Source organism: Cryptomeria japonica, chromosome 10 (genome assembly GCF_030272615.1).
Source record: "Cryptomeria japonica chromosome 10, Sugi_1.0, whole genome shotgun sequence".
Taxonomy (NCBI): Eukaryota; Viridiplantae; Streptophyta; class Pinopsida; order Cupressales; family Cupressaceae; genus Cryptomeria; species Cryptomeria japonica.
This window is the reverse complement of record NC_081414.1, coordinates 358860813-358877273: the sequence shown is the minus strand read 5'-3', so window position 1 is coordinate 358877273 and position 16461 is coordinate 358860813. Positions and strand designations below refer to the sequence as shown.

Sequence of the window (16461 nt, the reverse complement as noted above, 5' to 3'; positions counted from 1 at the left end):
ATGCAAAAAGAAAAACCTAAACTAACCCAACCCTTAGATATAGTATCGTTTAAGGTGCGTGTTGTTCATAGGGTCAGGGAGTCTTGTGTAGGTAGTTCCTTAGTCTTTGTTTGAATAATTGGATAAAGATGTATTTTCCGATAGGATAAGAGGACTCAACTAAGTGTACATGTTCAACATCTCCAATGTTGATTTCCTTAGTTTTTGGATATTGTGATTAAACTAGGGTAAAGTCTTATGCAAAGGATTGGATAAGGGGGATGGAACAGTGAAAAAGAGGTGTTGGATAATGGATCAGATATTGAAAGGTTGGTGCATGAGTGAATGGAATTTTTGGTAGGATCATCATTGGCACACATCTTGAGGGATGGTGGAGTGATGGAGGAACAACTAAGGATTTTGGGACATAAAGATCCAAAATGGATGAAGGAGGTGATGCAGGAATAGATTTGGAAAGTTTGGATGAAGGATCGACAATTTTGGATGCCAATTTGGAATTTTATTTAGACTATTTCTCTTCAAGGATCCGCTTAGGTATCCACATGGTTTTTGATTTTTCATGCTTTTGTAGTTCCTTGGAACACATTGCTTCTACAAATGCCTTAGGAACCCATATAACTTTTGATTTTGCTTTCTTTTGCTCAGTGGGATGAGGTGGAATGGAGGGAATGATAGGATCATGAGAGGGATTTGTAGGCATGATGGATCCTTGAGGTGGACATGGAGGATTATGACAAGGAGATGAAGAGATACTTTGATCTTGACATGGAAGAGGACCATTGGATAGAGTAAGAAGGGTGTTTGACTCTTCATTTTGAATAGGATCGTTTGAAAAGGTGGAAGAGGCATCATGATCTTTCTTAGGAAGTGGATTAGGAATGGGATTTGGAAGGATGCTTTTCTCTTGAGATGGAAGGGGATCATCTTGGAAGAAATGGAAAGGTATAAGGGGATCATCATGGGATTATAGGGAGGTAAAATTCAATTTGTTGGGCCAAGGTAGCCATGGAGATTTATGATAATTTTGATTTGCAAGAATGGATTAGTTTGTAATGAGTAAGATTGCCCTTACTTTTGTCAGATTTCTTTTGATAACTATTGGTTCGAACAGGCATTTTCAATCGACCTGACCAAGAGCTAGGAGTGATATAGAAGTGAAGATTAAATAGGAGCTAGTTGTCCATTTGAGGTTTGATTGAGGAGATGAAGAACAAGTCTGGTTTCAGGAACGATCTATCCTATGTAAGACGTGATCTAAGTAGATCAGATTGATCAGATTTATGAGGGTTTGATTGAAATAGCTGAGATATAATCGACAAAGTCGTGTAACACAACAACAAGGATACACCATCAAGATTGTTTATGCTTAAGATTAAAATGACCAGATTTATGCTCATTGCAGACTGATTAGGGAAGTATGATAGATCAGAGGTTCAGACGACAATTTAATACTCACTGGATGACACAGACAAGAACTCGTACGAGTTGTTGTCTTTACTTGAATGACAATTTAGGTTCAAGCATATGACAAACTGCCACTGACTCGTATGACAATTATCTACTAACCAGACGACAGTTTGGAGAAGACAAAACAACAAACTAGATGATTCACATGACAATTTAGATAACTCGTACGACAATTTAGATGACTCAGACAATGAACTAGGAAACTCATATGACAATTCTGACTAGGGACAAATTTTTGACAAGGAAACTGAGTTTTTGACCACTGAATTTGATTTTTTTTATTGTTTTGATTTTTCCAGTTTTTTTTCTTTAGGGATGAAGACACAACAAACACTCAAAATGAAAAGTGTTCCAAGAATAACATGCTAATCCTACGAAAGTTGACTGAGAGAGAAAACCTTTTCTTTTAGACTTAGGTACACACCCAATAGCTAATCAAAATACGACCGTTGAGTCTCACGCAATGGATTCTCAACGCTGTATTAGCCGACTCCAAATTCTAATGGGGGCACGATATGGCAAGTGTCTTGAGAGAGTTACTATCTCTCTTGCACAAAGATTATCCCCCTTTTGGAGGTGAGCCTGGTAGCTTCTATCTTAAATTTCTTAGTAAGGATTTTTCGTTTGAAATTACCTCTTGAAGTTGCACAAGCACGATTGAGGCCTATAGCCTGACAGGGTACCAAAACAAGTTGTAGTCACGCAAGCATGATTGAGACCATGAGGCCCTACAAAATACATGATATGAGAGATCTTAAAAGAGAAAACTCAAATAATCCTATCCTTTGAGACTTTAATCCCGAAAGGCCTATTTATTATAGTGAGTCAGAATGCTTGGGTTTAGTTGTACTCACTTGGGTCGTTCACATAGCATGGTTACTTTTTCCCACTATGACAGGCCTACTAAAAGGTACACAAATCTCAAACTTAGAAAAGATTCAAGGGTCTAGATTTTTTATTGTTTGTGTAGACAAGAGCATACTCTCCTACCTCTTAGACTTTTTGCCAAATACAAAAGACAGATTTGTTCATTAACCACATAGCAATTTTAGTGCCTAAAAATGAATTAAAGAATACACAATATTTAGTGGATTCTCCTTAGGCAACCTGCAAAACCAATGCATCAATAGTCATATTATTTTCAATTCTTTGACATGGCGTAAGTTTGATTTGATAAATTCTTTGACAGGAGTTTTGCAAAATATCAGTTAGGCTGTGAAAATCTCAGGAAGACAGAAGACAATTCAGGGTTAACATTAGTAAATCTGAATCCAAATCAAGAAAACCCCAAAAAGTATATTGTTTTTTAAAATGAGCAAAACAAAAACCCGTATGACAATTGTCACCGAGAAGAATGAGTATTCTCACTGAATCGAATGAGTAAACATGGAATGAAACGACACAATAGATACTCGTGTGAGTATTACCACAAAGAAGAACAACAAATCTCAAAACTCGTCCTATATATCATAAAAACTCATATAGCCTTTTGCAGAGATTGTACAAACGAAACCTAAAAAAAAAAAAAAATGATTTGCAAGGCCGAAAAAATTGAATCTTTACGGTCCCACGATGGGCACCAAAAATGTGTGTGAAAAGGTGGAATTTGTATCTGTATTTGAATACACAACACTTCAATAAGTCATTAGATGCATGGTTAGAAAATCAATAATCAATGAACAATAAAACCATTACAAAATGACCTATTGCCTTCTAGTAGATGTGAGTTGTAGTTTTGCTCTCAGATTTCTCTATGCAATACCAGTGACTAGACAACACCTAAATAAAGGATTTAATCTATATGTACGCAAGATTAAGCTAACATGATTCAAGAAATTTATCCATCTATATGATTCTAATCAAGCTAACATGATTCAAGCAATATGATTAAGCTAATGTAATATTCTCAATGTGCATAATCTTAATGAACCTAGAGCAAAAACAACATAATAACAATAAAATCTCCAGTTTTTTTTTTTATTAGGAGATGAGAACCTGAATTTATAGAAAATCTAGAAAGAAATCAACGGTTGAGATTGAATGATGATGAGAGGTCAAGATTCTTCAAGAAGAAGCGCAATCCAGGTGAATTGATGTGATTGGCCGCTTTTATCAACTTTAAAGGAAATTGAACTAAATTTAAGATAAAATCATAAAAACTGATTTATTTCATATTTTTATTCAATTTTGATATTTAATTGATTTAATTGCTTTTCTGAGATTTTTCAATTTAATTCCTTTTCCAAATTTAATTCTTTTTGCAAATTAATTCCTTTTAAATGATTTAATGGCAAATTGATTTATTAATTAAATATGCTAAGATATTTAATTAAATAAATAGGATAATTGATTAAAATGATTTACATGGAATGATTAATTAATTAAATAAATATTTAATTAATATTGAATGATTTACTTGCCATGTGACATTGATGACTAAGAATTAATTAACTAGGTGCTCATGATTGATTTAATTACCTTTGTTAGGACCTTGGTGATGTAGTCGAGATTAGGGGCCCATGGTTTAGGTGACCATTTTTAGGTTATTACAGATGTGTGTGTGTAATGTCCCCTTTTTAGCGCAACATGATATCGGCTGTCGTTAGCCTATTCTGACATGGTCCCGAAGGCTAACAAGGACATTGGTGGGATCCTGAGGTGTTTTGGCCTAGGTGTTTTCAGTTTCAAGCCAATCGGTGCTGCTCTGATAGGGTTTCTAGACACTTAATATTTATAGTAAGTTAGTCTCCAAGCAGCGACTTGAAATTTTTAGTGTTTCCCTGGTTGGCATAATGATCAGTAAAAAATATTTGAAGGCGACAATGATTTAAAGGGATTATCAACAATGTTTTAATATTTAACGATAAAGTGTAAAGTTAAATTAAATATTTAACTTTATTGTTATATTATAAGGTTGGGAATATAAATTAATGTTTAAAATATTAAAAGTTCCCTTTAATGTGTACATTGTGGGAAATAATATTTTATTCTAAAATGTATTATCCCACATTTAGGAAATGAAGTGTTTGCATCCAGGAAGAAGATACAAATTGAGGTTGCGAGCTCTCTTTTGGGGTATGCTTGGATGAGATTAATGTTATGCTGTTGGATTTCGTAGAGATCTGATTATTGGGCTTGGAGGACGAAATCCCTCTTTGCTAGCATTCTCTTCGCTGTTGAAAGACACAGTCAGGAGGATTAATAGTGTTTTCATTCAGGAAACACATTGGGGCTTCATCTGGTGCTCTCACATGAGTTTTTTACAGGGGTTTGAAAGTGCAGAATTGAAGATAATGATTTTACTACAGTACCGCATGAATAGTGTTTTGCTACAGTACCACGTGAATAGTGTTTTGCTACAGTACCATGTGAATAGTGTTTTTGCTACAGTGCCCCGTGAATAGTGTTTTTCTATAGTGCCGCGTGAATAGTGTTTTGCTACAGTGAGCGTGAATAGTAAAAATGCTACAGTGCCATGAATAGTGTTGCTATAGTGCATGAACAATGTTGGTATGAAGTTTACTTGTTTTTTCCTGCTGATTAGAAGTTTGGAAGGCTACCATTACATCTGCAGACCACTACAACATTCAATTCCAGGTTTCTTCTATCATATTTTCATAATTAAGCATTGTAATTGTTGAATACAAACCTAAATAATTGTCGCAGCCCATAAGGTAGTTGAATGTGCACATTTATATTGCAAATCAGTATTTAACAACAAATAAGAAGTTTCGGGTTTTGCATATATTGTTGTATGTTTGTCAAGTGTTTGATAAAATGCCATGTTGATTATTAAGCAATTTAATTGATATCACATAGTAGTTTGCAAGTCTCTTTCATTGGAAAATAGGGGTGGTCATTTTAGTGGTATCAGAGCTATAAGTCCTGCCATCCTGTGGAGGTCTTACAAAGACTTTGGAATAGCCCGATAGAGGGATAAGTGTTTGACAAAATATCAAAACACTAAAATCAGAAATTAATGAATTAAAAAACATGCTAAGCATGTATGTTTAAGCATGCAACAGGGGCCTTATAACTTCCGCCATACCAAAGCAAGACAAAACAAAAATTTGAACTCACAGAGCGAGCAGTCTAGTTCATCCATGCAGGTGGACATAGAATCTAGTCATACAGATATAGAGGAGATATTCTTTGATCAGGACAGTAGTATGGGTGACCGAGATGATAGGAATACCGGTCCAGATTAGGGGGAGGTAATGTTCAGATAGTTATTGAATACGTTAGAGCAAGGGCAACGTATGCAGCAGGAGCAGAATAGGTGAATGGACATGATGTTGCAGCTTATGGCTAGACAGATGGGCGTCAATATTAATCCAGGTGATGCCAACAATGGAAACAATAATAATGGGGGAAACGATAACAATAGGGGCAATAATAATAATGGAGACCGAGGCAACAACAATGGTCCTGAGAATAACATTAATGGTAATAATGGACATGGCAACAATGGGAATGAGGTGGATAACTTTAGACACGTTGCACACCTAGCTTGAACAGCGAGCTCGAGACCTCTTCTACCCACCTTCCCACCTAGGGATCCGGTTCAACCAGGGAATGAACCGCAGATTATTGAGTTACAGGGTCAGTTCAGGAGGGACTGGGAGCCTAGTGGACCCGAGTTTCAGGTAGATATTTCCCTCAGAGATTATATGGACTTGAGGATGAGACATATGCCTAGAGCAGGAGGGAGGAATCAGAATTAAAGTTGGAAAACTTTCCTTGTCCTATTATGATGCTTTAGGGAAGATGACCGCATGTGCTTGGGTGCAGAAGGTAGATACATACTTGTAGCTAAATCCTATGCCTGAGGAGGAGGCTATCAAGTATGCGGCTATGCATTTGGATGATATTGCACATGAATGGTGGCATCATGGCATGGTGACTTTGGGGCATAATCAGATTACATCCTATGAGGAATTCACAAAAAGATTGATTGAGAGATTTGACACTAGGGATCCTGAGTTAAATTTCAAGGAGCTAGCACAGTTAAAACAGTCAGGTTCAGTGGATGCTTACATCGCCGAGTTTCAGCGTTTGTCTGTACTTGTTACTGATATCTCTCCTAGGAGATTGGTGGTGTTATTTTGTGATGGGCTTGCTGATCCATTACGTGGTTGGGTGAAGGGACATGATCCACTCACCTTAGCAGAAGCAACTAAAAAGGCATGAGATTTAGCCCCTTCGGTATACAAAGGAAAATACCATTCAACAGATTCTTCCTACCACAAGGACAAAGACAAAAAACCATTTCAGAAAGAGTATAACAAACCCAAAGAAGGATCAAAAGGACTGGACAGTGAAACCTTGAATGAACTTCGAAAGAAGAAACTGTGCTTCCAGTGTAGAGAGCCTTGGGACTTATCTCATAAATGCCCTCTCAAGGCTAAGGCAAATCAAATGGAGTATTTTTTAGCAGAGGAGTTAGAGTCAGAGGGGGAGGATCAACACTCTAACTCAGATGAGGGTAACACGATAGAGGAGAGCAACATTCCTAAGGATGATAGATCATTGGCACGCTTGACAAGGGCCCAAAAGGCAATCACATTTAAGGTCAGGGGTACTATCTAGGGGCAGAAAGTGATATCTCTCATTGACACTGGGGCTACACATAACTTTATAGATACACAGTTGGTAGCCAGGAGAGGCTTACAGACAGAGGAGCATGATGGTTTTAGAGTCATGGTGGCTAATGGCCAAAAGCTATTATGTACTCAGAAGGTTTCAAATCTTCACATTAGATTTGGAGATGGCTATGAGTTGGAGGATGATTTCTATGTTGTGGACATGGGAGATTACGACGTCATCCTCGGTATGACATGGATGGCATCGTTGGTTGAGTTCACTTTCAACCTAGCAAAGTTGGAAATGAGGTTTCAGCATGAGGGTAGGACTGTTGTACTCAGGGGACTTTCAGATGGGAGTTGCAAGGTAGTCTCTTTGAGGAGAATGGAGAGACTTTTTCGGCATAATGACATAGAGTGGGCAACATAGTGCTTAGTTATGTCATCTTCACCGGAGCCTCGGGTGAAGAGTCATCCACCAGATATATAGGAGATTCTTGATAGACATGCCAAGGTATTCAGTGATATTTCTCATGGGGTTCCTCCTGACAGGGGTGCAGAGCATGTTATTGAGCTCGAGGAGGGAGCCAAACCAGTGATGATCACTCCTTATCATCATCCTAAGAAACACAAGGATGAGATAGAGAAGGCAATTAAGGAGTTGTTGGAGATGGGGCACATTAGGCCTAGCAAAAGCCCATTTGCTTCAGCAGTAGTACTGGTGAAGAAGAAGGATGGGATGATGCGCATGTGCATCGATTACAGGGCACTGAATAAGAAAACAATTAAAAACAGGTATCCCATTCCTAGGATTGATGAGCTGATTGATGAGTTGCATGGGGCATGCTTCTTCACCAAAATTGATTTGCGATATGGATACCATCAGATTAGGATGAGAGCAGAGGACATTGAGAAAACAGCCTTTCGATGTCACTATGGCCACTTTGAGTTTATGGTAATGCCATTTGGACTAACTAATGCACCCACTACATTTCAGAGTTGTATGAACCAGGTATTTAGGGAGCAGTTGAGGAGATTTGTCTTGATCTTCTTTGATGACATCTTGGTCTTCAGTAAGACCTGGGAGGAACATTCACAGCATTTGGAGGAGGTATTATCTATCCTAGAGAGAGAGTCTTTGTATGCCAAGGAGTCTAAGTGTGAGTTTGGTATGACAGAATTACTATACCTTGGGCATATTATTAGTGTGGATGGATTTTGAGTAGACCTTGAAAAGATTAGAGCTATAGTTGATTGGCCTACTCCTACGAACCTCACACAGCTTAAGGGATTCTTTGGTCTTTGCGGATTTTATAGAAGGTTTGTTAAGGGTTTTTCACAGACGGCAGTGCCTTTGACATATCTCACCAAGAAGGGGGCCTTCGTGTGGATAGGGGCAGCACAGAGGTGTTTTGAGCATTTCAAGCAAGTAATGTCTTCATGTCCAGTTCTAGCTCTACCAGATTTCACAAAGCCTTTTGAGCTTCATTGTGATGCATCGGGTGATGGGATTGGAGCAGTATTGATGCAGGAGAAGCATCCCATTGCATTCGAGAGTAGGAAGCTCCGGGGAGTTGAGAGGAGTTATTCTGTCTATGATCGGGAGATGTTGGCCATAATGCATGCATTGGTCAAATTTCGATCATACTTAGTAGATGGACGGTTTGTGATCAAAACTGATCACAATCGCATAAAATATTTCATGAGCCAACGTGATCTTAATGACAGGCAGCAAAAATGGATCACTAAATTGCAGGCTTATGATTTTGACATAGAGTTTTTCAAAGGGAAGAAGAATGTGGTGGCCGATGCTTTATCCAGAAGACCGCATATTTGCGCTCTAGTTGAGATTTCAGGGGATTGGAGAGATCGGATTATAGTAGAGTATGCAGGGGATACTTGGGCTTCTGGGATAGTTGCAGGTACCATACAGGATGATAGGTATATGGTGTTGGATGGGTTGATTAGATTTCAGGATAGGATTTATTTGATTCCTACATCATTGTTCAAGGGGGAAATTTTAAGGGCATTCCATGATGCACCTACAACTAGACATCCTGGGATCTTCAAAACTTACAGGTAGATCCGTGAAAGGTTTACTTGGAGGGGACTTAAGGATGTTGTGTAGAGATATGTGAAGGAGTGTGCAGTATGTCAGCAGAATAAGAGAGAGCACACTTTCCCTGCAGGGTTGCTTCAGCCTTTGCCCATTCCAAATAGGAAGTGGGAAAGCATATCCATGGACTTCATCACTGGACTACCTAGAGTGCAAGGGCGAGATTGTATATATGTTGTGGTAGACCGCTTGACAAAGTTTGCCCATTTCTTCACTATACCATCTACTTACACAACAACGCAGGTGGTAGACCTCTTTTACAAGGAGATATTCAGATTGCATGGGTTGCCCAGGTTTATAGTGAGTGATCGGGATAGTAGATTTTTGAGTGCTTTTTGGCAGGAGCTCTTCCGGTTGTGTGGTACAGAGCTCACACCCAGCACTAACTATCATCCACAGACAGATGGTCAGACAGAGATTGTGAATAAGTGGGTTGAGGGTTATTTGCGAAATTATGTGACTGCACAACAGAGGGCCTGGGTGAGATGGTTACACATGGGGGAATATTGTTACAACATGACATATCATATGTCTATTAGGATGACACCCTTCATGGCACTTTATGGCTACGAGGTGCCGAGCTTTGTTGACATAGTCTTGGGGGATAGTAGAGTACCCAAAGCCCAAGATTCATTGCAGGATAGTCAGGACATCCTGAGGGCGCTCAAGGAGAATATACAACAGGCACAGAATCAACAAAAGTTGTATGCTGATCAACACAGGGTGGAGCATAGTTTTGAGGTTGGTGACATGGTGTATTTGAGGTTACAACCATATAGACAGTCATCGCTCAAGAAGAGCGGAGCAGAGAAGTTGAGACCCCGGTTTTATGGCCCCTATAGAGTCATTCGCAGGGTAGGTGAGGTTGCCTACAAGATAAAGCTTCTAGAGGGTAGCTGTGTGCACAATGTGTTCCATTTGTCGAGGCTTAAGAAAGCCATTGGTCAGGGTGTGGTGCCTTCAGCAGATTTACCTCCGTTAGACGAGGAAGGGAGACTAGTGCTGATCCCTACGACTATTCTGGATGTCAGGGAAAGGACACTCAGGAATAGAATGGTAAAGGAATACTTGGTGAAATGGAGAGACCTGCCAAATGAAGATTCTACATGGGAGAATGAGCAGGTATTGCAACATTCAAGACCAAATTTGCTTGAGGACAAGCAATTTCAAGGGGGGCGGACTGTAATGTCCCCTTTTTAGCACAACATGATATGGGGTGTCGTTAGCCTATTTTGACATAGTCCTGAAGGCTAACAAGGACATTGGTGGGATCCTGAGGTGTTTTGGCCTAGGTGTTTTCAGTTTAAGGCCAATCGGTGCTGCTCCGACAAGGTTTCTAGACACTTACTATTTATAGTAAGTTAGTCTCCAAGCAGCGACTTGAAATTTTTAGTGTTTCCCTGGTTGGCATAATTATCAGTAAAAAATATTTGAAGGCGACAATGATTTAAAGGGATTATCAACAATGTTTTAATATTTAACGATAAAGTGTAAAGTTAAATTAAATATTTAACTTTATCGTTATATTATAAGGTTGGGAATATAAAGTAATGTTTAAAATATTAAAAGTTCCCTTTAATGTGTACATTGTGGGAAATAATATTTTATTCTAAAATGTATTATCCCACATTTAGAAAATGAAGTGTTTGCATCTAGGAAGAAGATATAAATTGAGGTTGTGAGCTCTCTTTTGGGGTATGCTTGGATGAGATTAATGTTATGCTGTTGGATTTCGTAGAGATCTGATTATTGGGCTTGGAGGACGGAATCCCTCTTTGCTAGCATTCTCTTCGCTATTGAAAGATACAGTCAGGAGGATTAATGGTGTTTTCATTCAGGAAACACATTGGGGCTTCATCTGGTGCTCTCGCATGAGTTTTTTACAAGGGTTTGAAAGTGCAGATTTGAAGATAGTGATTTTGCTACAGTACCGCGTGAATAGTGTTTTGCTACAGTACCGCATGAATAGTGTTTTGCTACAGTACCGCATGAATAGTTTTTTGCTACAATATTGTGTGAATAGTGTTTTTGCTACAGTGTCACGTGAATAGTGTTTTCTACAGTGTCGTGTGAATAGTGTTTTGCTACAGTGAGCGTGAATGCTACAATGCCATGAATAGTGCTGCTATAGTGCATGAACAATATTGGTATGAAGTTTACTTGTTTTTTCCTGCTGATTAGAAGTTTGGAAGGCTACCATTACATCTGCAGACCACTACAACATTCAATTCCAAGTTTCTTCTATCATATTTTCATAATTAAGCATTGTAATTGTTGAATACAAACCTAAATAATTGTCGCAGCCCATAAGGTAGTTGAATGTGCACATTTATATTGCAAATCAGTATTTAACAACAAATAAGAAGTTTCGGGTTTTGCATATATTGTTGTATGTTTGTCAAGTGTTTGATAAAATGCCATGTTGATTATTAAGCAATTTAATTGATATCACATAGTAGTTTGCAAGTCTCTTTCATTGGAAAATAGGGGTGGTCATTTCAGTGTGTGGGGCATCAATTAATGTGCTATTGATGACTAATGTACATGGAGCTTTTACTCTTACTCAAGAATCAATGAAAGCTTGAAGTATTCATAAAATTACATTCCAATCATTCATCATTTTTTGTAAATAAATGGTCTTCATTGGATTATAATATACAATGAAGAAGTTATGTTGATGATGACTTGAAGAACTAATAGCTATGCCAAATTTTTATGTGCTTGTGTCCATACCACTTATGCCTTTATTTTTGAAGTGGAGTCTTCATTATGCTAGAAATCCCTAGGAAAACTAACATAGAAATTGAGATGTCCTCATTATGCTAAAATTACATAGATGATTTATGAACACATAAATTTTCTCATAGTTAACTTCGTATATCGTCTTGATGTGTGTGGGGGGCATGAAGTAATGCATAATTTATTAATTATAGATGTGAATTACTAAAGAGATTTTACTCTTACTTAATAATCAATGAAGGTTTGAAGTAGTCATAAAATTACACTCCAATCATTCATCTTTTCTTGTAAATAAATGATCTTTATTGGGTTCTAATACACAATTAATAAGTTATGTCGATGATGACTTGAAGAACTAATGGCTATACCAAATTTTTATGTGTGTGTGTTCATACCACTTATGCTTATATTTTGAAGTGAAGTCTTCATTATGCAAGAAATCCATAACAAAGCTAACATAGAAAATGAGATGCCCTCATTATGCTAAAATACTTAGATAATTTGTCAACACATAAATTGAGAGATAATCAACTTGACGTGTGTGTGGGGCATGAGTTAATGCACTATTAATGAAGTATAGATGTGATTTACTAAAGAAATTTTACTTAATAATCAATGATGATTTGAAGTAACCACACTTCTACCCAATAATCATTGAAGATATAAACTATAATAATAAGATTTTTTTTGAATAATATTCTTGACTATGCATGCTTGTTAATATTAAATTTGGTCTTTACACTCCACCATTAAAAGGAGAGTCTATGGATGAATTTGTGCTACCTTGTCAAGGTCCATGGTTTTTCCCTTGTGTGTCTCGTTTTTGGTCCCATAGTTCCTTTTTGGACTTGCACACTTATTTTAGGTCTTGTGCCCCATGTTTGGTTCCCTTGTATCTGTTTTGGTCTTGTATGTCTCACTTTTGGTCTCATGGACCTATTTCATGTCCCATTTATTGCCTGCCCCATTTTGGTCTTATGTATAGTGTTTTCAATCCTGTTGATTCCTTTCTTGTTTTTGATCATGTAAACCCATTTTGGGTCCCATGGACCCATTTTGGATCTCCTGAATTACCTATCTTATTTTTTGTTTCATTATCCCATTACGAGGTCTATGTGCTACCTATCCCATTTTTAGGTCTTGTTCTTGGGCTTGCAAACTTGTTTTGGATCACGTGTCCCATATATGGCCCCACAAACCTTTTTTTTTTGGTCACATGTCCCATTTTTGGTATTTTTCATCTTATTGACCCATTTCAAGGTCTATGTGCTACTTGTCCCATTTTTAGTTCTTGTTCTTGGGCCTACAAATTTGTTTTGGGTCATGTGTCCTATATATGGCCACAAACTCTTTTTTTTTGTCCTATGTCCCATTTTTGGTCTCATGTCCTAGTTTTGGTCTAAGAGACTCCCCCCCCCCCCACTCATGTTATGTTTTGGGCCCCATGAACTTGTTTTAGGTCCCTATCCCATTCTGGCTCTATTGTCTATTTTTTGCATTGACGACTAGTTTTGGGTCCCCCGTGTTCCATTTTGGATCATGTATCTCATTTTGGTCCCTCATGTATCATTTTGATTTTTATATCATGTCTCATTTTCGGTTCAAAGACTCATTTTTGTTCCATGTGTCCCATTTTAGGTTGCGTGTACCATTTTTGTTCCCATGAACCTGTTTTGCATCTCATGGCTTATTTTTATGTGCAATGCTAGTATAGTATCAATTCACAAGAGCTTGGTCATATTGTAGAGAAGTTGTGGAGGTTCTATATGCTTTTAGTATTGATGAGAGTTGTAATATTTTAGTGTTAATATAGATGTGGCTTGTGGCGAGTGTAGAGATAAAAAGGAGTTTGATTTGATTCCATTGTCACAGTTTAATGTGTAGATGTGTGGATCCAGTATGTTATTGATAAATAAGGATGTTTTTATTTCAAAGAGATATATTTTCTTTCATATATTGGTATCTATGCTATGATTTGCATGAGCTAAAATATTGAGATTATATCTATCTATCATAGTTTGTATCCTATATGTTGTAGAATCATCCACATAGGTGGAAATAAAGGGTGTGTAGTTTAAATCATATACAATTATTTTTATGTTGATGTCCTATTTAAGTAGGCAACTTTGGTTTTTATTGTATCTTCAAAATATAGTTTTGTGACCAAATGTTGGATTTGCAGTGGGAAGGTATGGTCCAAGTGAGTCAACTTTCTTGGGTGTTGTGTAATCTATACTCAGAAAGTGTGCACATTAGACTAATATACACACCACCATTAACTAGGGAGCCATGAGACTCTAGAGAGTCCCTCTTTGTGGAATGATTTTGATGACCATCCACTTGTATATATGCAACAAACTATTGTAAATCACACATAAATTTTTAGTAAGAAAACATAATGCTTTCCATAGGAGAATTCATACATCTTAGGAAGGGGAGTCATGGATTGGTGGAGAGTGCCATGCTAAAAGTCATGTATAGAGGATATCAAAACTCAAACCCTATGATTATAGATCATTTGATAGTGACACTATTGACTAAGGCACTGGGTCACTTTATACAAGCGACTCCATGCCTAAAATTATTGATGAATAAAATATTTCATCCAAAGAGATTGGAAAAGAGTAGCGTCTCTTTGGGGATTGTTTCTTCTATGATTTATTCTTCTAGGTATTGGCATGAGGAAAGGGAGCACTATGATGCTTGTGATGCTTGAAACTTGACCAAGTAGATCTAGCAATAGATGACATGACAATGAATGCTCAAAATTGATACCAGTGATTTGGTTTTTATCTATTAAAACTAATGGATAACTTCACATGCATGCAAAGTTATGGAGCCATGTTACCAGATATTAGTATAATTTCTAATGGTAAGCTTGTGATACAAAAGTATTCTTATAGCACCATGCCCAAGGAGCAAAAAATTCATAACAATTATGTGAACACGTTTTTCTTTTAATGAGTAATGGTTTGAAGTACAAGATATTAAAATCATGCAAGGCAAAGTAGGTTCTCATGATAAGACAAATTATATACATCTATTTGATTCACCATGAATATATGGGTACAAACCATGATAATGATAATTTTGGAAGAGTGCATGTGCTTTCTTGTAATAGACCATAGTTTTTATTGAGAGTTATGATTCTCTTATAACTACTCAATATACAATAGATGTATTTTATAGCTACAATTAGATAGAACTATAAATCAAAAGTGAACATAGGTCATGAGTGTATAATGTTCTTACATGTGGATATGTGTGTGATGGGTTTCAACCTTGTATAGTAGCATGTTATATGGTAGGATAAAGTGGAACTAGGTTTTGTTTCCATATGGTGCCAATAAGATGGCTTGATTATGTGGTATTGCGTATGGCCATATGTTAGACACGTATGGTGCTAAATCATATTTTTTGAGTGGATGCATGCACACCCACATGAAATATCACACACAATGTAAAAGTGTAAAGGAAGAAGTTGTGGACATATTGTAACTAGACATTTGAATTATGTGTAGCCAATATCTTACATGATAGAGCCATGAGGTGTGCACACGTGTATTTCTTGCATTGAGCAGCATGAAGATATTTGTATTAGATTCTTGTGTAGATGTGTGCAAAGAATTTTTGTTAGAAATCTCATTTATAAGAGCACTTAAGGGAATAATGTAACATTAAAATGGATAAGGTTGAACTAATGCATAGATATATGGATTGTACAAATTACATAAAAAACATATTTAGGATCTCTATAGTATTATTATTGTAATAATGCTATAGGTGTGCCTACGATTTTAGTTAAGATTGTAGTAAGTACTATAGTTATGGTAGAAAGGAAAAAATATGTTCATTGATGAAATGACATTTAATTTAGTAGTTTAAAGAGGATAGAGTGTGTGGTTGGCCATAGGTTTGGAAGAAAGATAGGAATTCAAAAATAATTTATATCTTTGATTGGTGGTGATAGGTTTGTGGTGATATTAGTCTAGAAAATGACAATATATCCCTTAGTGGTGATTTTCCATATCCATGAAACCATTTTCACATTTCTAAACTTACTATAAGATGAGGCAATTATTGTCAATCTTAGAGAGGTGGTTTTGGTAGTGATTTTGGTAGATTCCATTAATGGTTGTTTTGTTGGGCATTTGACATTTCTATAGCTGTATGTTGTCTTTCCCATCTACATTAGATTTTCATGTTACTAGGTACATGTTTCCTTCTCTACATACAATAGTTTCTCAAGTAGATATGAACTACACATCTTCTTTGCGAATTTGAGTTAGTGATTCCCATTATCATTATTACTTACATTCGAACTTCATCATTTAGAATGCACATTTAAATTTATTGAAGAATCATGATAAGAAGGGATTAGTTAATTTTTTTGGTTAGTATTTCATTCTCTATTTGGTATTTATTTTTATCATTATAGTCTATTACATACATCATGATCCAAAATTCTTACTTTGCTAGTAGTCGCATTCAATCTCCCTAGCTATGATTGTTGGCATTGTTGGGTAGTGAAAGTGTAAATGAATAATCATTTCCATT

The 16461-nt window shown here is 36.9% G+C and overlaps 1 protein-coding gene across 1 annotated transcript in view; it reads left to right on the top strand.

The window, feature by feature from the left end:
* The first annotated feature begins 9288 nt into the window (after positions 1-9288).
* The window catches only part of LOC131858987 (uncharacterized), a 34968-nt gene continuing 27795 nt past the window's right edge, over positions 9289-16461 (top strand). Inside the window, exons 1-2 of the mRNA XM_059212492.1 lie at positions 9289-9653; positions 9888-10287. Coding sequence (XP_059068475.1) covers positions 9289-9653; positions 9888-10287 — 765 coding nt within the window. The remainder of the gene's footprint in view (positions 9654-9887; positions 10288-16461) is intronic.